General features: G+C 40.9%; 2 protein-coding genes across 2 annotated transcripts in view; both read right to left on the reverse strand.

The window, feature by feature from the left end:
* The window catches only part of CPQ (carboxypeptidase Q), a 149,539-nt gene extending 143,292 nt beyond the window's left edge, over window positions 1-6,247 (reverse strand). The window contains exon 1 of the mRNA XM_063390573.1: window positions 6,136-6,247. The gene's annotated coding sequence lies outside the window, so the exon portion shown is untranslated. The remainder of the gene's footprint in view (window positions 1-6,135) is intronic.
* Window positions 6,248-16,516: 10,269 nt separating this feature from the next.
* The window catches only part of SDC2 (syndecan 2), a 59,700-nt gene continuing 50,971 nt past the window's right edge, over window positions 16,517-25,245 (reverse strand). The window contains exons 3-5 of the mRNA XM_063390586.1: window positions 20,902-21,035; window positions 19,965-20,100; window positions 16,517-18,754 (exon numbers count right to left, since the gene is read on the reverse strand). Coding sequence (XP_063246656.1) covers window positions 18,591-18,754; window positions 19,965-20,100; window positions 20,902-21,035 — 434 coding nt within the window. The 3' untranslated portion in view covers window positions 16,517-18,590. The remainder of the gene's footprint in view (window positions 18,755-19,964; window positions 20,101-20,901; window positions 21,036-25,245) is intronic.

Genomic DNA, 25,245 nt, shown 5'->3' on the forward strand with positions numbered 1-25,245 from the left:
GGCTTTTTTCTAAGTTACCTTTTGCTTTCAGAGGAGCAGCTGAGTTTACACAGACAGTTACCCACAGTTGCAGCGATGATTGAGCCAACAGCCTAGTTGTTATTGCACCATAGCTGAAAATGTTTTCCAGGGAAAATAGTTGACTTTCATCCTTCCTCTGCCACTTGTCTATAGGGACAGGCAATATAAGACTGCATGTTTCAATTAGATCATTTTAGGAGGTAACATTAGACAGGTGCCTGCTCTAATTTTTATTTCTCCAGTGCACATCTGTTTTTCTTATTTAGAATTCACATACTGATAAGTTCCCAACAGTTATTTTTATATAAGATTCTTCAAAGGAACTTTCCTATGCTGCCACTCCTGTCTTCAGCTGCTCAACTGCTCTTGTTCTGGATTTTCAGGAAAGTCACTACAGAATCATAGAATGGTTTGGGTTGGAAGACGTGTTCAAGGTCACTCAGTCCAAACCCCTCGCAACAAGCAGGGTCAGCTCAACTAGATCGGGTTGCTCAGAGCCCAACACAACCTGACTTTGACTGTTTTCAGGGATGGGGCATCTACCACCTCTCTGGACAATCTGTTCCAGTTTCATCACCCTCAGTATAAATACTTTCTCCTTTATTTCTAGTCAAACTCTATTATCTTTTAGTTTAAAACCATTACCCCCGTCCTATCAGAAGATATCCTGTTAAAAAGTCTCTCTCCATATTTCTTAAATACTACTTTTATTGCCAGATTTGCTTGAACGTTCTAAACTTGTACAATCCATCTATATTGGATACATTTCCTTTGGCTATGCTAGGTCTTCTAACAACTGTAGAGTACACCAGAGAGCACTTCAAAGCAAAATATATCTGCTGACTTGGGTGGCATTGGTTGCTGGAGACAAGCACATCTGCCCTCATTCATTCTCTGAATTCTCTGAAGGGCAGCCACAGAGACATTCCTGCTCACTACCACTCTTTCTGCAAGGTTTCTCTTCAGATATAACACCTAAGTCCAAAATGAACCACAAATCACAAACCCTAGCTGCTGGAGCAATGTATATTAAAATCAGTGTATGTGTATTTTACCAGCCTGGACTGAGCAGGACACAGATTTGGTACATTTAGATCCCCTACATCTAGGTCATTCTGCCTTTCAAATTGACATTCACTTGCACCAGGACCTTGTCCATCTGATCAGCAGCTGAGAACCAATAAGAAAAAAGCAATTTTGCTTTGTTTGTAGAAATTAATAATTAGTACTGGGAGGTTACTGCCAAAGAGAAAATGAAGATGTACTACTCAAAGGAAGACTGGACTGGAGAAGTCCCTGCACTCTGAGGAACAGACAGCTCTGCTCTTTCACTGCCATCTGGGTAGAATGGCTGACCCAAGGCCACTTGGGTGGCTGGAGTGGAAAACTGCAGCAGCTGCAGGTAAAATAGACAAGGGCAGTAACTCAGAGCCTGCACAGAATTTTCCAAGCCTATTCCTGAGACTTTTCTCATCCGAAAACCCTCTAGAGATTCCTAACTCAATGGCTACTTCAAGACAACCAAACTGAACAAGTAATTAAAACCAAGCTGACTTTGTTTTCCTTCTTGGGTATCTCACAACGCATTGCTGAGGCAGAAACTGTCTGCTCTGTGTATTTTTTAGCAGCACTGAACAGATTACCTGAGATTAGTAATGCACTTGGCTGCTCTACCTAGTTATAGCAGAAAATATTAATAGCCCACTGCAGCATTCAGAATCATTCTTAGACTGATCATATGATCAATCTCAAAGAAATCAGTAGCTTACAATTCTTTCTGCTTCCAAAGCAATAAAGGTTTTCGTTAAACTAAAGCTCCAAGAGGTGTTTCATAGTCTGCCACAAAAGAGGACCTGTGTTTTGTACAGGAGAACATGACCAGAGAGAGAACTAGAAGATCAGCCTTGTGATTCAGAACAGTACAAATCCACTGAATCTGAAACGCTAATCTCAAAACATGTGCAGAGTAGACAGGGAAACAACTTAAGATAAATCAAACTTATGTTCCGGTCTGCAAATGTTACAGATAAAATAGTGGATGCTTTCCCAATCGAGCCTATTGGCTCAGATCATATTTTAACACCCCAAAAAAGAGTATTTCTTTCTCAAATGACTACTGGCACATGCATAATATTATATAAGCCCCTTTTTGTGGGGCTACTTAAAACACAAAATTCCTTTGGACGCACTTGCCTTAGGAAAATACACAGTCTGATTCTGTGGGGTCACAAATCAGGTTTGGCTCAGGCAAATCCTGAGCCTGTAGAAATCCTCCCTTTTGTACTGAGTGTAAGATGGTCACTCAGGCAAGTTTAACATAATCTTAATTTATAACTCCTATGATTTAAGGAATGTCTATGATAGGTGACCTGAGATTAACCTCCTCTTACTATAACATAATGATCATTGATTTAAAATTTATCTTAGACAATTGAGATAAATTTGACTGATATATGTTTGTTTTTAAAACGGCATTAGTATTCTCTTAAAGTCAGGTTGTAAGATCACAGGTCTTTTGCTATACCTCTGATTGCCGTGTGTACCATAAAATACTTTGCCAAAATACATAAATTCTTAGAGCTGTAATTGTTAGAGCTTTTAATCTACATGTCTATTCATTAGATATTCTATCAAGTCTCTCTTGGCAGCAACAGCACCAAAAGGATTTCTACATTTTTCTCTCATCCACTGTGGAGAAAATTCATAGAAGAGACCTATGTTAATTAGACGTAAAGAGTCTGAAAAAATATTAGTATTATTAGTACCAGTACAGAAAAATTAAAGAATCCAAATGAGCCAGGTGTATGAATATTCTCCATTAAGTAAAAAAAATAGGCAGGTAGACAGACAAATAAGTAAATTAAAAGCAAACCTCCCACCATTGGCCCATTCTCTCTATCTCAAAATCAGAAATTAAGTCTCTTGTAAGATCAAGGTACCCAAAACATCATTTTTTAAAACTACAGGCTAACAAGGTTAACATTTTTCTCAAGCTCACATACAATTTTTCCTTGTACTGTAAAACTGAAACAAAAAAGAGCAAAGCATTCTTCAAAGATTCTGGCAAAAATACTGACTTAAGTAATTGGCATTTAAGAGATTACAAATCTGAGTTAAAACTTCACTACTGCCATCACAGTGAAAATATAAGTGACTTGGGGTCAACTGAAGAAAGAACTTACACTTACTCACTACTTTGAGATTATTTCAGACATTTGGTAACAAAAAAGTGAAAGATTACTGCAATGCAGTTTTTGACAGATAATATTTCCTGTCGAGACAGAACAGAAAGAACTGTAGAGCTTCAAGATTGTAATCGTTTCGTACATTTCTACCCACAAAGCACTTCTTTAGGCAAAATATTTCACCCCTGCAGCTGCTACGTCTTAGATCTACTGCCACCCTTCATCTGCATCCTCCCACAATTGGAAAGAAAGGAAGAAATGACAAGGCAAAGTTTTCAATCTTGAAACAAGAAAGTTTTATACAATATAGCAGGAACAGATAAAAGAATCCCATGTGCATTATGAGTTTCTGCAATTATATCAACAGTAAGATACTATAAGTTGCTTCCTTTCTCAAATCAGCATTAAAGACATGCAGGCATTTGCAAAACTGTGTTATAATACAAATATGAATTTATATGAGCTTTTGCTAACAGATGTCTCCCAACAGGGGTCAATGACAGGTTGTTCTTCCCCGGCCTAGATTTGCAATCTGTTCTTATTTCATTTAGTATCTTATTATTTTGATGTTCAAAAGAATTATATGTATTTTAAACACCAAGAAACAAAACCAGGTAAGACAAAGGCTTTGTATGAATCTCTAAAGCTGTGATGGCTTTGATCCAAGTTTATCTACACAGCCTTCATCTGAAAGACAGAAGTTTGGGTAAAGCAAAACTGATTGCAAGAGGCAATAAATAGATGTTACTCAAGGTAGGGTAGATATGTCTAAGGGAATTAGACAAAATTTACAAGGAAACAAGGGACATAAGAACTCTCATGCACATGGTAGGCTTTGTGGGGTGTCTTTGTGGAAATAAGAGTTTGAGATTTTATTAAAAATAATAACAGAAGGAGCAGCAGACAAGACTGGAAAGTGATCTTAAGAACTGACAGGGAAGCATGAGAAAGACTTCTAATAAAAGCTTTCATCTCTGCAGAAAATTAAAGAGAACAAAATCCAAGGCCAGCTTTTGTCACACTAACTTAAATCTTATGAACTTTCACAAGCTAAAATAGACATATTGCAGATAGATGAAGATACAAACAGTTATTCCATTTCCACACATAGAGTCTGCTCTACCACCGTCCCAAGTATTGCTTTGTATGAAGAAACACTTGCATAATGCCGTTTAATCAACAGATTACAACACTCCTACAACAGTTCTAGAGAACCATCTCCAGAAACAGTAAAAACTAATCTAATTTTGAATAGAGCAAAAACAACAGACAAGCAAAATTTTGAAAATTAAGGCTCATTTAACAAGACCTTAGGATCTGAGGTGGCTTTGTGTATGGCAGTGCCTGAGCGGGCACTTCTGGTGCTCATGCAGCACTTAGGAAAGTCAGGTCCTCAAAATATTGCAGTCTGGAGGAAAAACCAAGTAATTAATGTGCAAACAGAATTTTAGTGCTTGCATCTTGAATTCTTGTTCTTTTGTCCTTTTGAGCACACTTACAACTTGGCAGATATAACCACTACATTCAAAAGGTTTCTTTGCATCTAACGCTTCTTTAGGCAAATTCAGCCTGCAAAACTTATATTTTTTTCCTGTTTCTTTATACGTTTTTTTTTATATTTTCTATATTATTTTCACAATATTTATATATATTTTTAGCTTTCGGTCAGTGACTGCTGTCAGCTTTTCTCACTCCAGGATCATGGCAGAGCATCATGCCTTGTCTGACACTGACCATGCATCTCCCAAGCACTGTGTGACTGCCAACTTTGAGTCCATATTTGTTTTTAAATTAAGAGGAACAAGAGGGTAAGCAAGGATTTTGTTTCACAGAATCACAAAATCAATTAGGCTAGAAAAGACCTCTGAGATCTTTGAGTCCAATCTCTGAGCAAACATCAACTAGATCCTGGCACAAAGTGCCACCTCCAGTCATTCCTTAAACACCTCAGGGGACAGTGACTCCAGCACTTCCTGGGCAGTCCATTCCAGTATCTAATCCCTCTATGAAGTTCTTCCAAATGTCCAACTTAAAACTCCCCAACACAACTTAGGTTATGTTCACTTGTCCTGTCACTTGTTACCTGGGAAAAGAGACTGACCTCTACCTGGTTACAACCCTTTCAGTAGTTGTAGGGAATGATAAGGTCCCCGTGAGCTTCCTTTTCTCCAGGCTAAACACCCCCAGCTCCCTCAGCTGCTCCTCACAGGACTTGTTCTCCAGACCCTTCCCCAGCTCTGTTGCCCTTCTCTGGACATGCTCCAGCACCTCAATGTCCTTCTTGTACTGAGAGGCCCAGAACCAGATGCAGAATTTGATGTGCACCATACCCAGTGCCGAGTCCAGGGGGAAAATCCCTGCCCTGCTCCTGCTGGCCACGCTATTGCTGATACAGGCCAGATGCCACTGGCCTTCTTGGGCACCTGGGCTCACTGCTGGCTCACGTTCAGCCGCTCTCCACAAGCACCTCCAGGCCCTTTTTCGCTGTGCCACGGGATGAATATCTCTGCTCCCGAAGTACGACCATGCTGGTGCCGGTCACCACTCCAGCAAAGAGCGAACAGCGCATACAGCGAGGCGGTCCCGACCCCGCTGCCGGGCCGGGGGCTCCAGCCCACCGACCCGGGCCAGGGCCGGCAGCACCGGGGCTGCGGCCCGGCGGGCGAGGGCCCCATTGCGGGAGGGGTGAGGGGTGGGGAAAGGCAGCACACGCTGCACGGCCCTAAAGAGAGACAAGGAGCCGCGGCTGAGCCCAGCCGAGCGCCGCGAATGGCGGCCAGCTCTCCCTCCTCCGGAGCCGGAGCCTCCCGGAAAAGCGCTACAGCCCGGCGGAGGAGCGCCGGCAGCCCGGGGGGCGGCCTGTGCGAAGGAGGGGGAGAAGGAGGAGGAAAAGGAGGAGGATGAGGCGGTGGGCACAGCAAACACGCACCTTCCCCGTGCAGATCGGGCGGTGGCAAAGCCCTGACCCCGGGCGGCTGCGGACGGGGAAGGAGGAGCCGCCGCGGGCGTGGGAGGGGCCGGGGCCCGCCCGAAGCCCGCCGCTGCCCCCGGCCCTGCGCCTCGGAGCCCGCCCTGAGGCCAGGCGGGCACGGCCCGGCCCGGCCCGGCCGCCGCCGCCCAGCCCCGGGGGCATGGAAAACATCATCGTCTGGGTTTGCCAGGGGACCGAGACTGCCGTGCGAGGGGCTGTGAGGTTGATGAGGCACCGGACGAAGCTGCCTCCCAAAGAAGTTGTGGATGTCCCATCCCTGGAAATATTCAACGCCAGCTGGGATGGAGCTCTGGTCTAAGTGACCTACTGGAAGGTGTCCTAGCAGGAGATTGGAACGAGACGGTTTTTAAGGTCTCTTCCAACCCAAAGCAGTCTATGATGCTGTCGTGATTCTACGATAGCACTTTTATAGGGAATGTGTGACAGTGGTGCAAGGGCCTATGGAAAATGGATGAAGCACGAGGAGCCTTTCCTGCTGGCTGCACAGTGGCAGCATCCTTCAGAGTATTTCAGAGCGCGGCAATTCTTTTTTGTGTAGTTCATTGATGTTTTCCAGCTGCCTAAGAGCCTTTCCTGCCTTCACACTCCTGGGAACTGAGGCAGGGCCACTGCTTCTCAGATGGTGGCCGCCTGCAGAAGTAACATTGCACTCATTGAAATAAAGGTGTGTTTATAAAAACACTTAGGTAAATGAGTGCAATTTCTTCTGTAGATAAGATCTTAAAATACAAACATGGGTCTTAATCTGCAAACACTTGAATTAAAGCGCTCATTTTATTCTGTTTAAGTCAATGGGACTACCCAGGTGCTTAGAGGTAAGGGTTTTTAGGATCAAAGACTTTGGTGCATTTCCAAAAAGCTGCTGTAGCAGGAAGACATTGAAGAATTTCCCTCTAATATTCAACACCGTATTCCAATATTCATGAACTTTCTGCCTCAGCGAAATGACTGTTATACTAATGAGCTTCATGGGTGTGTACCTTGAGGAGGGGTTTGAAACACTTATAATTATAAGATAATGGCTGTTCCTGCCAACTTGACTCCTCCACCTCTGTCTTTGAGGTGACTCATCTATATTTTTTAATTCCTAATTTTCAGTACAGCATCTGAAGCATATGTTTTTGCAGCTGGGACTGTTTCCTATGCAATACAGATCAGGGAGCTTGCTGGTGGGATGAAACAACATATTTCTCAAACTGCTGCAGTCCTTAAGAGTCCTGTTCCATTGAGGGTAACAAAACAACTGCTTCAGCAAAAAGGTTACACGAGGAAAAGGCTGTCAGAGATTTTCCTGTCTGGCTCCTTCTTTGCTGCACATTCTGTATATTTTTTACATACAGTACCCTATAAGCTGTAAGCATCCATCTAGTACTGTATCTCTGGAAAAAGATTATACAGTGATAAATATGTCACTGGAAGTCATGCAAGAAAATATTCTATCCTTGAAGTTTGGCTGTTACACCCACGACACCTTGAACTTTACCAGTGTACAGCCTTCCTTTTCACTTACAGCAAGAGAGAACACAGGACGTCTTCATGAACAAGCTCATGTAAAACTGTACTTGCAGTATATAAATTTAGGATTTTGGTTTATTCATGAGAGTGATTTCATTTGCTCCCTTTACAATTAAATCACTTCATCCAACTGGCTTCCCATTATTTTTTCCTTAATTAGCTTCATTTGTTAATCCTTCTATACCAAGAAGTTGAAAGGAGAGTCAGGCCATCTTTTTTTCTCCTTCATCAAGTAGTCAGAAGACTGGAGATATCTTGGTGCAGCTGTAATTAATCCCAGGTCAGAGGGTAGAGAACTCACTGCTTTAGTCTTGTGCCGTCCTTGCCAGAGGAGTGACAAAAGCAAGTTAAGGCATAACAAACCCTAGAGCTCCACCCTTCTTCAGCCAGCAACAGGCACAAATCTGTTTACAGGTTTGAAACACATCAATACTCATTTAGCCTCGGGAAAGGTGTTTCCCTTGTACCCATCTCTTACATGATTTTCTCTATTTTGTATTATTCACTAAATACATAGATTTGTTTACAATCTCAGGACTTTCGGATTGCGTGGTTTTCGCTACTCAGGACTGTAAATTGTAAATCCAGGAGAGTCTGGAGCTGAGGAGTCTTGTGATCAGTTTTACAAACTTTATAGGCTACTATGCTGGGCAAAATCCCAGCCCCACCATCCAAAAATCATCTTGGTCATGCATCTTGCATACTCTTGAACTCATAAAGACTATCAGGTGTTTGAAGGTCTCTGTATAGATGCATCTTTACAAAAATGCTGGGATTATGCTGGTAGAAACAGTGTCAGAGTCAAGAACTTACTATTAAAGAAAGGATTATATATATATATGTCAAAAATAATCACAATTATCTGATTGTAACTTGGTGCTTCAAGGAATAAGCTGGTACCTAGCTCCTGGAAAGGGGAATTCAACCTAAAATGAGGACATACGACACTACTTACCGTTGGATTTCTTCACCTCCTATTCACAGCATATGAAGCAAGGGGTGGAGTGTGCTGTTAGGCACAAAACACTGCCTGAGTGGCCCCTGAATTTCTTCTGCCAGACAATTGCTCGGTACAGTATTTCTCCCTGAGAAGAAGGGGCAGTGATAGGATGCTACTTTGCTGTTCTTTGGTTTTCCCCTCCATTTAGACTGCATGGCTTTTGGAGCAAGAACTGCTTTGGTTGTCCTCCAAACTTTGTTGAAGTCTCTAAAATGTGACTATTAAAATAATAAGAAGAAATCACAAGCATATTCACATACTAATTATTATGCAAAGTAGGGAGGAGGAGGGAAGAAAGTATGAGATTTCTTTGAAAAGCTGCCAGCACGGGTCCAGATACAAAAGGTGTTTGAAGTGGAAGCACACTGTACATGACTGAAGAATTACCAAGATACCAGTTACCCTTGTTTAGGAGTATGCTCTCAATTTTCATTTTATGACATTTATTTACTTTAGCATTTATTTACATTTTTTACATTTTTTTTACTCAGTCTACCAAAATTCTCCTCTAGCTTCACACTGGATTTTAGGGCCTCTACAAGATGTTTTCTTCATTTAAAGTTTTTCTCTATTGCTTTACACTGTAGGCCGGTAAAAATGGACTGCTAATTAATGCAAACTTCAGTTTGGTTTTTTTTGGTTTTTTTTCTTGTTGTGGTTTGTTTGTTTGTTTGTTTGTCATTGTTGTTGTTGTTGTTGTTTTCCTCCCAGTTAAAGGAGCTGAAAAGAATTACTTGTAAGTTTCAAAGAATATTTTTTCTTCAGTCTTTTGTAGAAGGAGTTATTTAAGCTTGATCCTGACTTATATGTCTCCATTTGTGTAGCCTAGCAGCAAATATATCCTAGTAATGCATACAACAGGGAAAAAAACATTGTGAAAGAAAAACAGCAAGTACCTCAAAACATGTATTTTTCCACACAGGTCTGTTTGCTTTTCTGCTGCTGAGACTTGTTTATTTCAGGTATCAAGATCAGATCATCAGGCAAAAACCTGCCAGCAGTGGGTTCGTAGGGGGGACTTGCTTGGGATGCATGGTAGCTGCAGCCTGGCCAGTGCAAGGCAGGTTTGCAGTCACAAGTCAGCATGAGTTGCTTCAAGTTTCTATGCATTGCTGATATAAGCCAACAAAAGCTGATACAAGCCAACAAAATGAGCCTTCTCCTGCCAAAGGGAAGTCTCCTCTCTGAAAAACACCAGCCAAGACAGCCGGCAGCAAAGTGCCACTGTATACATGCTCCTGGCAACTGCAAGCCCTTCTGCTGTTATAGCCTCTTGCAGCAAGGGCACACAGCATCTCAAAAAAGCCATGATGAACACACATGCTCCAGGGACATAAAAATGTCTGCAGCTCATGACCCCACAAAAGCTCTGGCAGCAAAACCTGCTATAAAGACATAGTCTGGCAGGGTGATTTCTTCTGCAGGCTACTACATGTTTTCTTACAGGGGCAATGGGTTTGACATACCACAGTCAGAGTTTTGGTAAAAATTGATGGAACATGTTCCCTCTTGAATCTCCTTACAAACTGTGTGACATGTGCTGCCATGAAGGGAAAACAGAGCATGGGCACCTGATGCAAAACCAGATGTGCAAGGAGCCCTTCCTGTTCATTCATATGGGTTTTCAGTTTTCAAGTAGCAATTGGTCCAGCAATATACATGGCTCTGCCTCCATTCGTGTGTTTACAAAGCAAAGGTATTTGGATGTCTGACATCAATTATCATATATTTGCATTAAAAATACATTACGCAATGCTCATAAGATCTTTCCTTACAATGAAGCAATTAAATTATAGTTTCTCTCAAGAACTCTCTCCCCTAGAGCTAGGTATATCATTCTCAGTATTTTAGTGAGGATAAAACCCACACTCAACTTACTCAAAATCCAAATTTGACTTATTCCACCCATATTTGTTGCAGACAAATTTAAATCCATGCAGAGTTTTAAAAATGCACATAAAATACATTCCTTATTTCTGCACTTGGCCTGAATTGAACTATATTGAACAACTCGCCATGCCCATCACTGGAAGTGTTCAGGCCAGGTTGGATGGGGCTCTGAGTAACCTGGTCTAGTGGAAGGGGTCCCTGCCCAGGGTAGGGGGCTTGGAACTAGATAATCTTTAAGGTCCTTTCTAACCCAAATCATCTCATGATTCTATGAACACATTACAGGGTTCATACAGGATGTGAACATAAAACCTCCATCTAACAGAGGGAGATGGGAGGCTGAGTAGAAGTGTTCTCTCAGTAAGCTTCAGCCAGCCATTTTACTGGGGAGTGTTCTTGGAGTGGCAGATACTAGACAGATGGACAGAAACTGAGTGCTAAAATAGCTTGAACAGGCCCAAAAGTGCGGGGTGCTTTGTTTTGTGGCAGGTTTTGAGCACAGACACAACTCAATGTGTGGATTCATCCTTTGAGACTTAGCTTCACCAACATCCCATTCTAGGTTTAACTACGAGACTCTGAACAGGCTGCTTAAGTCACGCATTAAACTTTAAAAAAATGTGACTCAGCAAGAGTGTTAATGTGTTACTTCCAAAACTAAAATTTTGGTACTCCTGATCCTCTACAGTATATATATTTAGAAGATGGTGTGATTCCTACTCAAATTTGCAAAGTCGGTCTGATCACAGTTTGAAAGTTTTGATAAACATGCTGAAAAGTAAAAAGTTTATAAACTGAGAGATTATCGAAAAGAAAATATTACTTCTTTAAGAACAGGTACAGCATTTCTTAGAAGAGCCAGAGCTGAATAAATCTATGGAATTTCAGAATCTGCATTAAAAGTCCCATTAGGTAAGGCTAAAGTAAAATTCTGCTTGGCTTTTAGTGGCTGAAAGTGTGTTATAAAAAGCACAGACTGGAGGAGAAAAAACTATGATTTCTATTGCTAAAGCTGTTACAAAAATCAAACCATGAACTGAGAGAAGTCACATGGCTGGGCACCTGTAACCAATTTTTGAGATGATAAAAGAAAACTTTAGACACTTTGACAGCTCTTCTGTGGGTATAATTTTTTTTAGGGTGGGGTTTTTTTTTTTTTTTGTTTTTTTTTTTTTTTTTTTTGGTTATAAAACCACTTAGAAGCTGAGAAAGTGGAAACCTTGTACTCCTCCTTATGGGAAAAAAAGAAGACAGATTGAGACTTGCTGGTTCTAAAGTATTAACAGATATTGTTACTGGAATTACTCAATTCAGCAACCAGCAGAAATGCTCCTGCATAATAAAAAAGTTACAATAATGGCACGTGCTTTATAGTCAAAATAGTTTTGCTAATCTTTGTTCTGATTGGCCTCATATATTTTACTTTATAAGGAATGCTAATTTCATGCATTCACAATGAATTCTCAATTTACATTGAAAAGCAAGTTGAAACAAATAAAAGCTATAAACTGAGTGAGCTGGTAAATGAATATTTATTTACCATTTTAACATAACAGAATGGAAAAACTAAAATATAAAAAAAAATTGACGCTAAGCTTTGTAATGGTGTAAGTATGAAAATCGATTGTCTGCAGTCTGTACTACTGCAGAACAAAATTTAGTGTAAAGATTAAATAAATTGTGAGTTAACAAGCCATCTTGTTTACCAGCCAATACAAATTAATTTTCTTTAGGAAAATATCCAAGCAAATGCAAAACAGGGTGAAAGCTGATGACTTAAAGACAAGTTTCTAGCTGCTGCTAGATTGTAGTCAATAATTTAAGCTTACAGTGAGTGTCAGGGAAGGTTTTCCTGTGCAATGGAGCTCAGATCATGAAGATTCCGTAGAACTGCTCCTGATGTCTTGCCTCACCAGCATGGAGTGGCACAGCTGCCAGCCTGGCAGTGAGGAAATGCAGCAAGGCAGGGTCCCTTATTCAGGCTTTTTGGTTTGAGCAGGAGTGAGCCATTCCCTCTGCCATCTGAGACTTTTCCCAAGTCAGCATTAACTCATCTGGCACTGTGGGCTGGTCCAGAAGGAAGCACATGCTCTGCTTCTTTTCCTTTCACAAGAGACGCTTGTGTTAGCTCTGTGGTATTGAAAATTACAGGGATGAATGATGAAAACTGAATTTTGGGCTGTTTTACATGCTTTCAGTACCATTTAGTGTGATGGCTGTTGACTTCTCCCTGCTGCTATATTTAGAAAGGGGAGTAGGAAGGAGATGAGTGTTAGTATTATGGGTTATGACACAAAAACTTCAAAAAGAAAGTCTGTTCTCATTTCTCTTTGGTATCCTTTGGGGATCTGCAGTGTTTAGAAAAAGCTCCTATTCCACCACAGGAACTTAGGAAAATGGGTACCAAACTTTGTTTACACTCTAGGACTACACATGGCCATACTAGGTGGGTGGGTAACTAGGACACAGAGCTTTTTCCTCCACTGAGCTTAGTTTCCCACCACTAGACAAACTTCAAGTAGGTTGCCTGGTGGAATTATTGTTCTTTATACGTCAGCACTTGGATTAAACATAGAAAAATATCAGAAGCTTCCTCTGCATGCATCAAATAAAAAACCATGGGAAAAAAACCTGCATATTGCCCCAGAAGAAATCTAAATTAATTAAAGTCACCCCCTACAGAGAACTTGGGCTCTGTTTATTTTCAAGAAACTATTACAGGTTTTGCAATATTGTTCTGGAAGTTTTTCACAAACACTCCTACTTCCTCTTATTCCAGGTCAGGGCTGAACTGCCAGGATGGAGAAATTTTTTGGACCTGACCTTTGGTCATGAGAGACAGAGGCACCCAGCCCCAGTCAAACAACAGCATTTTACAGATCTATTTCATCTACAGATCTAAAACTGCAATGTGAATTTAAAAAAGTAGAGTTCTGAAAGCTATGTCATAAAACATACCAAAAGAGTCTGATGTAGTGAAAGGATGACACCTTCCAAGCATGGGAAAGAAATGGAAAGTTGCTTCAATAGGTAACAGCATGTCTTGACTGCAAAACCCCTGCTGCCCATCTCATCCCTTTCTTCCCATGGACAAGACAACCCAGACCCTTCCAAGTCACTGCCTCCTGTCACCCTGCCAGCACCTCCTGCGGGCAGCAGGATACGCGTGGGGTCAGCCATGCAGGTCCTTCACCTGCTTTGCTGCAGCCAAAACTCCAGGGTTGAGCCCCCAGCAGAAGCTGTGACTGGCAGCATCTCTGATGTGCTGGGAAGCTGTGTGCATCCAGGAGTGGCTCTCAGGGTATGACACCAGCACCATCTCTGATGTGCTGGGAAGCTGTGTGCATCCAGGAGTGGCTCTCAGGGTATGACACCAGCACCATCTCTGATGTGCTGGGAAGCTGTGTGCATCCAGGAGCGGCTCTCAGGGTATGACACCAGCACCTGCTTGCTCTCCTGCCCATAGATTCTCTCTGTGAAGGACAATTTCAGTGCAATGGTAACAACTCAAGAAAACAAAATGCCTTGTAACTTTCAGTGGAAAACAGGGGCTGTCAGGACAGTTTCTCTTCCTGCCTTCTTTCCACTCACCCCCAATTAATGTCTGCAGTTCTAAAGGAGCTCTGTCCCCTCCCCCTCATTCCCACTATAAACTAAAGTCAGATATTGCAAGTACGCAGAGGGATTTTCAGATTTCCACCCACGTAAGCAGCTACTTGGCACATCTGATGCACATGTGAAATTGGTTCACAGGGGCCAGGGCAGGCACCCACATCTCCATTTCTAGCTCTACTGAGCCTAAATTTTATCATTTATTTGATTTCACAGTAAAAATTACACATCTCACTTTACTTCACAGAGGAAGAAACCTCAGCAATGCATCTTTTTTCCCCTGGCAGGGTTGGGTTACAACTCCTCTGCTCCCACCCACGCAGCTGAACCCAGGTCCTGGTCAGCCTGAGAGCTGTGAGGAAATCAAACGCACATGTCAGCATCCCCCTCTCCTGCTCCAGCCACGAACCATCCCGGAACCAGGAGACATGCCAGGGAGTGGGATACTAGCAGTGTCTTTTCGCAGATGAACTGTAAAGCAAAGTTGTGTTTGCTCAATCTGATGAAAGCTTTGGAAAGGCAATACTCTAAAGGTTCCCAGCACGGAGTTTTCACACTGAAGAGAGCTCTGGGATATACAGCCGAGAGCTTACATGTAACAAAATTAATATTCATGCTCATTAAAAGTGGACAACAAATATTTCCTTAAAGGAAATTATGCCAGTCTGATTAAGCAAGTGCTAATTAACAAATATAATTGATTGCAAGTCTAAAAAAATTTGCTATATTATTTCCATTTATAAGAAAAATAGTTTCTACAGAGAGCTTTCATCCTTGGATTTATCCTCTTGTCATGTGCTTACTCAATGAAAATACATAAATAGTCAGCATAATATCATCATCTGTCTCATTCCAATAGTTTTTATTTAATGTTTATGTGGATAAATGTTTCCTTACAAAACTTTCCTGCATTCCATATGTTGCTTAAAAATAGTATCTGTCACTTAAGACTACACTTCACTATCATTTCCATACATAGCTCTAAATACAGAAAAAAAGAACAACTACTCCAAGTTACAAATATGCTACTCTCCTGTTAGGAGATGCAAAAGAACAATTTTTATTTTCATTTATCCTATTTCAGTGAAGTGCAGTGCTCAAAAGTGAAGAAAAGTTAACTATGCAGCTTGTAAACATGAGCTACAATTCACTCATAAAGCTGGTAAGCAGAGGAACCTTATACTCAACTTCTGAAGTTATTTTGTCATGAACAAAGCAAAGGCGAGAGACCTCTTTCAGCAGAAGCTTTACAGTAGTTGCATTTTGCTTCTTTTCCTAAGAATCTAAGGGGAAGTACCAATTTATAACCCACGGTAAATCAAAGCAAAATGGGATTTTGATAAACACTAGAGCCTATCAATCCCAAGGAGGCACTGTACCAGACTGCTGAGGAATGCCAGAGGTGCTACATTGGCTCTGGCAGAGCAGAGCCAGGGTCTCTAGAAGAGCCGTCGCTAGCTGAGGGCAGGTGGCGCAGCACCACAGCCTGGCACTGGGACTGCCAGCTGCCCAGCAACATCCACCAGCAGCCAGAGCATTGCTAGAAACACATCCAGGAAGCAGAGAACAAAAGGGAGAGGAAACCGAGGACCAACTCGTGCTAGGAAGCCTCAGCGTAAGAGATGCACATTCGGCTGCCAATTTCTGCTGAACAGCATTGCTGGGAGACGAGTCTCTGCACCAGACTGGTTTTCAGACTGATGAAAACTGAACTAATGTTTATAACCAAGATGATAGCTCTGTTAAAATTCTTCCCTAATAGTATGGTTTGGCACTGAAAACAGAAAGACAACGAGATCATGAGATGATATGCTATTAGCACACCTACTGCATGTTCAGAAGTTTCAGGTTTTTGTTAGCGAGGGTGGAAAGACTGCAGTATTTTAGGTCCACGTACACAGCTGAAGCATTAAACTTCTTCTGCATATAACAGAGTGGATAATGATTGTGCAGGGTAAGAAGGGCAAATGGTGAAATAAAGCTGAAAACTTACCATTGCTTCTGTTTGTAAACAGATACAGGAGGAATCAGACAAGCATACTATTTGGTAGTCTGCATAATTACAACAGATGTCTCTGTTGGATAGTGGCCTGTACAGTAGATATATAGGCAGAGTCTAACATACATAAATAAAATCAAAACAGCTACTTATTATCAATTTACTTTGAAGAAGAAGACAGTTTATCTAGTGTTTAATATTTATAGCTATACTTACAGCAATATTCATTGCACCCTTGAAAGAAATTCTACCTTAAGCAAAGTGGGCTTCAAAAAACTGGATGTCAGACTATACAAATAAAGTATTAGTTTAGGCATAGTAGACTTTATTTTGGCACTTTAACAAATGCTTTATTTTACAGCAGTGGCACAGCATTTGCCAGAAATTTTCTTTTCTTGGCACAGTTATTTCAAGCAGTTATTTTACTAATTGAAGTTCACTAAATATTGCACAAATATACCTGTTAAATTCTTACCCTGTTTTTACTTGCTGAACTTGTATGGCTTTGAAAAACTTGCCAGTTAAGTGTAAGTAAAAAGCAATATATTAAATATTTTAGCACAGGATAGCATTCGTTTGCTCCTAAATGACCACTGAACTTGGGAGAGCAACAAATACAAGTTGCACAACTCTTATCTCAAGAGCTACCAGATCTTATTTACAATACATTGCCATTTCCGAAAAGCACTTCAGCTCAACATCCTGAACACCTGGATTTTGGGAATCTCAAAAGTAAAAAATGAGGAGGTCAACAGAACAGAAGACAAAGCCATTTGTCTGTTACAAAGCATAATATAAGGAGGCAGACTATCATCTTCTCCCTGTGCCCCTCTATGCAGCACCTATCTAAGGTCTAAACAACAGAGACTTCTCTCTTCTACTCAGAGTATTTCTTTCTTCTCTAATGAAGATATTCCTCTTGTCTCAACTCTTCTGCTGAAGCCTGAGCAGAATAAACCAAAATTCTCCAAAGGGACAGGAAAAAAACAAATGCGAACAACAAATCAAAACCAAATACACACAGTAAACGAACTGGGGTACTCCTTTGAATTTTACAGTAGGGAAAACAACATTTGCAGGAAGAACAGGCATGTGTCAAGGCTGCCATTAAACATAATGCAGAATGTCTCACAGCTAATACACCAGATGCAAGACTTAAACATTCCCACTTCTCTCTGCCACCTTAGCAACAAATCTGGTGTGAGGATCACCCTGATCAACAGCCTTTCTTTTTTTGGTCTGGATTTTGAAGATCTACTAGATGTACTCTGTGACATTAAAACATAAGCAAATAGACATAAAATGAAAAACATACAAAAGTATATCACAATAGAATTCTCAGTATTAGGCCACATGATTTATTCAGTAGTGTTTATGTTCCCGAATTACAATTATGTCTATCCATGTAAGACTACAAAAGTTACCATTAGAATTGTCTGTGCTTATAAAATACCAACATTTTCTTTTACTGTTATATACTCACTAACACCAGTCTGCAACGAGTCACATATAATCATAGGCACTTCAAAGGCTTTAAAGACGTTTACAACTTAAATGCATTTTTAAAGAACAAAAATTTAAACCTCTATTTGTACCTTCAAATTGCTAATAATTAACAAATACAGTGGCCATAGAAATCTGCAGCAACTTCTCAAAATACTGTTAGAGTCTTTGGGTTTGCTTAGGTTTGTCAGTAGCTTACTACAAATCTTCCTTCCAGGAGATTTGTTTAGTAAGAATACGACTATACAGTTTGTAGTAATAATCCAATTTTACACATTAATTTGCTGTTACAAATCTCACTGAAGCTACAGGTACGCTGAGAAACAATGCAAAGTGTAAAATTGATATTCTGACACTTAAATTTATACAAAGTGGAGGCTGAAGTTTACATAGCTGAAAAATTACATTTACACTAAAAGTTACTGTTATCTGAATTATCTGAAGACAAATTGCACCATGACAACTACAAAAAGGCATTTTTTGGAAACAGATAAATTAATGAAATAAAAACTAACTTGTCAGATCAATCTGAGACATGCTGACCAAAATTAAACAACTTTCATTGAACCATAGGATAAAACAATAATTTTCATTATTTTATATTTATGCATAAAGTTTTAAAAATCATTCAGTGAACATCAATGGTTTTATAAAATAATGCTTTGCCACTGTTATTCACAGAACACTGCAAATGTTAAGTTTTAATTTTACATTTTTAAACGAATATGTGAAAAGTTTTAAATACAATGGGGTTTTATCATAAAGGTGCCATAACGGCTCTTTAATGAAAAAAAAAAAACTTCATTATTCTATGCAAAAGCTTTATTTAAAAAAGTTCAGTGATCTCATAAATAGAGACACTAAATAGGAATTTTATGCATAAAACTCCTTAGTTGGTGCCTTTTGATAGGCAGCACAGGATGGTTTACGTTCACCAAGGTCGTAGCTGCCTTCATCCTTCTTTCTCATGCGATACACCAGCAGCAGGATAAGGAAGATTGCAAAAAGAAAACCAATAACTCCGCCAGCAATAACAGCTGCAATCAAAGAAACAGAGATTCACAATATGCCAGTATAACAAGTTTAGCACTGCACTTCTTTTTCAGCTCACACAATGAGTTTGCTATTATTTTCAAACTGCAGGAAAGGAGCTCCCATTATGCAACTGTCTTCATTATTAGTATCCTGAAATATACTGTCAGAAAGCTTGTTTGCATTCATGAAGGCAATCATTTAAAATTACATTCTACTTACAAGTCAGAGATCCAGCAAGCCAGTTTTAAAAAAGTTATTAATTTTTTTCAAAACCTCAACTAAGAAGACCACTAGTACTGCCAGAGCACAAAGCTATCTTTCAAACTCATTTTTCAACAGTTACGTTTTCAACATTAAAAGATTTTGCCACTCTAGCTAAGAAATGGGCTTTTACTTTTCTCTGCCAGCTCTCAGTCTCACTCTATACTGAAATAAACTTCCTATTGATCAATAATAGGAGAGAACACTTCAGGCACTTGTGAGTGTACGAAAAGTATCAACTCCCAACCAGACTTCAAGAGGAAACTCACATGCTTCCACCGATTTGAATTTTAAGGTAATTTCACATTTTGATGCTTATAGGAAGATGTGATCCAAAACTATGTGGCTTTCATGGCTCCCAACTCCCCTTCCAAATACACAGGGGGAAAGTATACCTGTAAACACTGTCCTTAGGCAAAAAAATATCTCACAGGTAGTGAAAACACTGGTGGCCAGCTTGTGCCTCGCTAGGTTATGCATAGAAATAGACCCTCTTTATCTTAAGGGATCTCTGTACCCTAATGGATTGTGCTTACCCATCCCTCTCCATCCACCCAGGCCTGCCATGAGCTCCTCCCAAGCAGTTTTCATATGCACCAGACAGCAATGTGCTCTTGGGAGGTGAGAAATACATTTCTTCATTACAAGCATCAATCAAATTCAGCTCCTTTTCTGAGCTGTAAAAGCTCCAGATACTCAGCTGACAGTGTTCAACTTGTGGGCATCCAACCAATTAGCAAAGGACTTCACTAAGTATTTCCCCAAGATGCCCAATTTATTCTCATCAAATCAACCACTGGCTACCCACTACGAATGTTCTTAGTACTAATGTGTTTAATAGTATGAATCTGCCAAGGAAACTCAAATGTTGAGTTTGCAGTATTTGACACAGATCCTCTCTGTTTTCTGCTTTACTTCTGGTGAGATAGACCTTGGCAAACGCTGCCTCACCTGCCAGAACTTCTGTTCTCTGGAAGAGGTTTTCTGAATGCTTCTGAGTGAACACATCGGTGTCATCCCCTGGCTCATCGCCCTTTTTCTTGGCATCCATCTCAGATCTTTCCTCTTTATCAATTTCTTCAGGTGACTGTGGCACAAAAAAGAAAACTGAGCATTGCTTACAGAGAAGGCAGACCACAAGCTGGCACAGTCACTGCCTGCTGTGGGCAGTCACGTAGCCGTGGCTCCATGCACTCACTGCACAATACCAACACTACACATAGGAAGTTTTTAGAGCACAGAAAGCTCGTCTAGACATTGTAATTGGATCTATTTGTTGTCATCATGTCAGAATGAGAAACACTGCCCATAAACTTAAAACCTCTGAAAGTGCATTTAGCAAACAGCTCTTAATATTGCCCTTGTTTATCAGAGTAACAGCCGCTGAAGGAAGTAACAAATTAGTTAAGTAACAAATCTGAAATTCGATATGTTATACGCAGAACACCTTTGAGGGTAACTTTGTATTGTCTATGGTGGTAGACGGAAATACTAAAACACTAAATGGAACTTGCTGAGTGCTCAAACTACATCCAAACCATACAGCATTCTCCTTTGAGAAGGGAAGTTTCACACAGAATTTTGGAATAACTCTCAGAGAAATGTAAAAAAGGTACAGCTCAGACTCAAAGGTATCTTGAGAAACTGTCTAGTGTATCATGATACACTATTTTGCATCTCTCTTTTGTTTCATGTGAAATCCAGATGTTGCCATACAGACTTTCTAGCAGGAATGAAAACAAACAGCTCTGTAGTCATTTAGCAGGCTGTAGAGGTTAAGTGAAGTTTGGGAGTGCTTTTTAATACCTATAAATAGAAGACTTAACATCAAACCATCAAGAATGTACAATGGAATAATTTTAAATGGTTTTACTCTCCAACCACGCACCTTTGTTTGTGCAGGCACCTTGGTCTGCATTTTCACTGTGGTGGTCTCAGCCCTGGATGCATCACTAGTTGTTGGTAACTTTGGAACTGTTCTGGACGTTGTTACCACTGCACTATCCTCATCTTCCTCCGCACCTGCAGACAAAATGTAACACTTCAGTGACCTGTGAAATTCTTTCAGACCAATTACATTTTTTATTATGACAGCAAGGTAGAGGTGATTGCACAGCCCACCCTAGGCAAGTGCCTGCTAAGATAAAGATGTGAGTGCAAACAGTGCACCCAAACTGTCAGGGGGACACTTGCCCCAAGTGATCTCATGAAAAAGGAAGGGAGTGCATCAGCTGGAATAAGTAGCAACCAAGAAATTACTATGATACTTTTCAAACAGAAGAACCCTCCCTGAAAACAGGTATGAAAAAAGCTTTAACACTTGTAATAGGGGCAGGAAGCCTGGAGTGAAAGCAGCAGCCATCAGGCCTGTGTGACATGGTCAAGCCCCAGTGCCATGGGTTCTCATGAGGACCCACGGCATCAGGGGCTCTGCTGGAGCTTGGCAGTGCCACCTCCCACCCTGTGGGTCCCTTCTGCAGCTACCTCCAGCTTCCCCAGAGCCACCAAGGGCACCCCTAGAACCCACACCTTGGGGTGCAGAGTCTCCTCCTGGGCATGGCAGGAGGTGTTTGTGGGCCCCAGGCTCACATGGGGGTACCCAAGTCTCCTGCAGCAAGGGTGTGTGGACAGAGGGTCCTGTACACTCAGATCAGGGGAGCTTACACACTGTGGCCTGTGTCTGTGTGCATGTGGCACACACTGGATCGGTTACAGAAAGTGATTTAGAAATTTATAGTTGCTTGTTACCATTTTATAAATGGTAGGTACTGCAGTTGTCGGTTGTACTGTTGGTATTAAGCCGAAAAGTATAGTTCAGCAATTGCTAGTTAATTACATTCCATAATTAAATCAATACACTTCTTTATCCTTACTTAAACCATATGAACTGAACAGTTTTTGTCTGCCACACTGCTTCGACAACAAAATTTCTCTTCTACAGCACATCTGTTGAATTCTAAAAAACAAAGCAGTTTCTATCTACTGGAAGATTATTCCTACTTTATGTTCAGTCACTAGGAATTCACATGGTTTTAAACTCCACATAATTCAGAAGCCCTTTTCTTTTGAACTGAGTAAGAGGACAGAAAACTCCCTTAAAGATTACCTTAAATTTAATTTCCTCCACATTCAAAGCTCTGCTGGAGTATGAAGGCTCCTTTAGAAAAGGTAATGGACATCTCTAATAAATATCCTTAGTGATAGTGAAAGAAAGAAGACACAGCAAAGAGACTAAATTATTAGCAAGGCCTGAAAGAGGAAAAAAGAATTGACCCATTCTTGGATCTCAAAGTATTCTGCTCGTTACAGGCACTGGTTACCCAAGTAACCCTTGGGTAATAAATCTAGCAAATGTGCATAAGAATAGTTCCTAACAAATAAAACGCTCCTACAACAGAATAGTATGACTCACTCATTCCAAACTGATTTTTTAATTTGTTTTAAGAAAGAAGACAGGCTGAAAATATGAGCACAATAATGATGTTTTGAAGTCAAGATCAAGAATTACATACATTTAGCATTTAAAGGAGGGGCATTAACAAGACAACAACTAAAACAGTATCTGTATAATAGAAAAGAAAATTTAGAATCATTAAAAAAATATACTGGCACAGATTAATACTGGGAGAAAAACTTTCAGATATACCAAAATTACAGTTCAACTTTTAGAATGAAGACCTCACAACAAGAATAAGGTATTTTCCTGAAATGCAACTCAAAGATCAAAAAAATCAACATCATGCTTCAAAACAGAGGTGTGGAAAGGCATCCAACAGGAAAATTTTTCTGGCTTTGACTCAAGAGTTTTCTTTGACAAATAATGGCTCACTGGATAGCTCAACCTACTTTACCTTCTGAAGTTCCTCCATATTACAAAAAGCTTTCACAGGCAAGGAAATTAAAATTGATTATCAGATTAGAGATCTGATAAAACACATCTTCAGAGTACAGAAATGTATTTTCTTCTTTTTATGGAATGAAAAGTCCCACTTAATCACAGCTGCTCCTCCAAATCCTTAAATGCCACCTTTGCTTCAGGCAATAGTTGTATCTGCCAGACATAATGGAGTGTTACAGTCTGAACCTCTTTGGCTAAGGAGGATGCAGATTCACATTCTCTCAACAAATGGGCAACTAATCTAATCCCTGCACTAGCCACTACATTTGCACCAGAGGTACCCTCCTCTTCCTCCATACAGCCTCAGGGGAATTCTAACCATCTCCAAAATGTTGAAGAAACTATCATTTCAGCCTGGTTTGGGTACTGGCTAAGACACACCCCTCATGGTTCCTGCTTTCTAATGAGTGATATTTATCTAACAGGTCTCTGCTTGGCATGGAATAGATCTAAACAAGGAGAAGACACTTCCCTTGCTAAACTGACAGTAGTATTTTTGGAATTACCTGTAAATAGGACTAAGGGACCAAAAAAACCACTCACTAGTCCTCTCGACAATATAGCAACAGCATTTCACATAGTATCATGCTCCCTAAAAAGCACAAAAAAGAGCATCACCAAATCCCAGTAAGACTGGAAAGAAAAGCCTACAGTGTCAAGACTGTGACTTCCAAGTAGGTTGTTCCTCTTGTTCCAAGAGGAATATCGTGGAATGGTTGGAGTACAGGAATTTACTTCTCCCTCTGGAAAATATCACTGTTTCTATAGCTGGTTTCTGGATCTGGTTATGGTGCTGGCTGTTTGCTGCCTTGAGTCCCTCTTATTGAGGGCACCACAAAATCTCTGCAGTAATTAAACACATAGCCATTTCTGTGGTAGAGCTGAGAGCTCTTGACCATCACACACCATCTTTTATCCACTGTAATTTCTTCAGGGCATCCAACTCAGTGGTCAAAAGAGCTCTAAATTGTGCTGCAGTATTGGAAATATCTAATATAACCCTCAGTGACGTGTCTATTAAATGCCCTTGGATGACAGGAATGTGAATATTTTTTAACACTTTGCAATTGAGGAAACTTGTCAGGAAATCAAAATCGTGCCACCTTAAATTACTGCACAGAAAGTTGAAATTACTGTATAGATAGTAGTATTTTTTGTAGAAAAAAGCCCACAGTAGTTAGCACTCTGACTGGCAAAGCAGCCAGTGATTAACACCTCCTATCAAAAAAATCCAATCACTTCACCCTATCTTTTGGCATCTTATTTATCTGCTGTCACACAACACACTCTGGGAGTACCACCACCACAAGCAAATTTGTGATGAGGTGGGCACACACATAACCACCATCTCTTTCACACCTTCCATCTCTCTCAGCAATGTGACACACACCAAAATTACATATTTTTAGCTGCCTTATCTCACCTCCATTCACTGAACAGTCCCCAATGCAACCCTTAATGCAACAGTGTTAGGCACCCAGTTATGACACTGTAAATGTAATTCTATGCCCTGCCAGGGAACTGCAGCTGAAATAAACTAAGTGCAAGGATGTCACATCTCTGACAGCTCTCCCACAAGGAAGACAAAACAGAAACCAACAAAACTTGAAGGAGGATTAAAAGGAATAGTCCTAGCTAAACTGAAGTATAAGATTCTGTCCACGGCTTCAAAAACACACTTTCAAACAGTATCACAGCAGATTTTTATGTCAGAAGAACCAGGCAGTCAATGTCATGAAGCATGCTCGGGGCTGTTTAGCAGGTGGACAGAAGAAATCCTTGCTACAAGCCAATCTGAAGGGCACTTTTAAGTGGGACTGTAGCAAATGGAAAATGAATCCTTGCTGTGTTGCCTGCACCACGGCAGGGGAAGCACACCAGGAGAGGTGGGCACGCTGCCATACAGGCCAGGAGCCCCCGTGTCAGCCCTGGAGCCGTGCTGGTCCTGTGCAGCCCCCGGGAGAGCGCCCGTGCCCCGCAGCGTCCCAGCCCCACAACTCAGTCCCCAGCCACATCACCCCTGTCCCCGAGCCCCACGACCCCCAAACTGTCTGCTGGCCTTGGGGTGGAACATCAGCTTCCCTCTCGGCCAGGAGCCAAAGCAGATCTGCCCTTGTTTCCTGAAGAAGAACCCCACCACAGCTTTTCTCCACAAACAGTCCCCAGTCACAATGTCAGAATACACAGCTCATGCTGAGCCAATGTTCTCCAGTCAAGCAGCTATTGACTGAGAAGTGTGAGGTTGGGGAAGAGAAGAAGGGGAAGGAAAAAATTGCATGATTTTCTTATATATATTACCATAACTAGTTTTAGAGAAGACACAAGAACAAGACA

This window comes from Prinia subflava, chromosome 1 (assembly GCF_021018805.1).
Source record: "Prinia subflava isolate CZ2003 ecotype Zambia chromosome 1, Cam_Psub_1.2, whole genome shotgun sequence".
Lineage (NCBI taxonomy): Eukaryota > Metazoa > Chordata > Aves > Passeriformes > Cisticolidae > Prinia > Prinia subflava.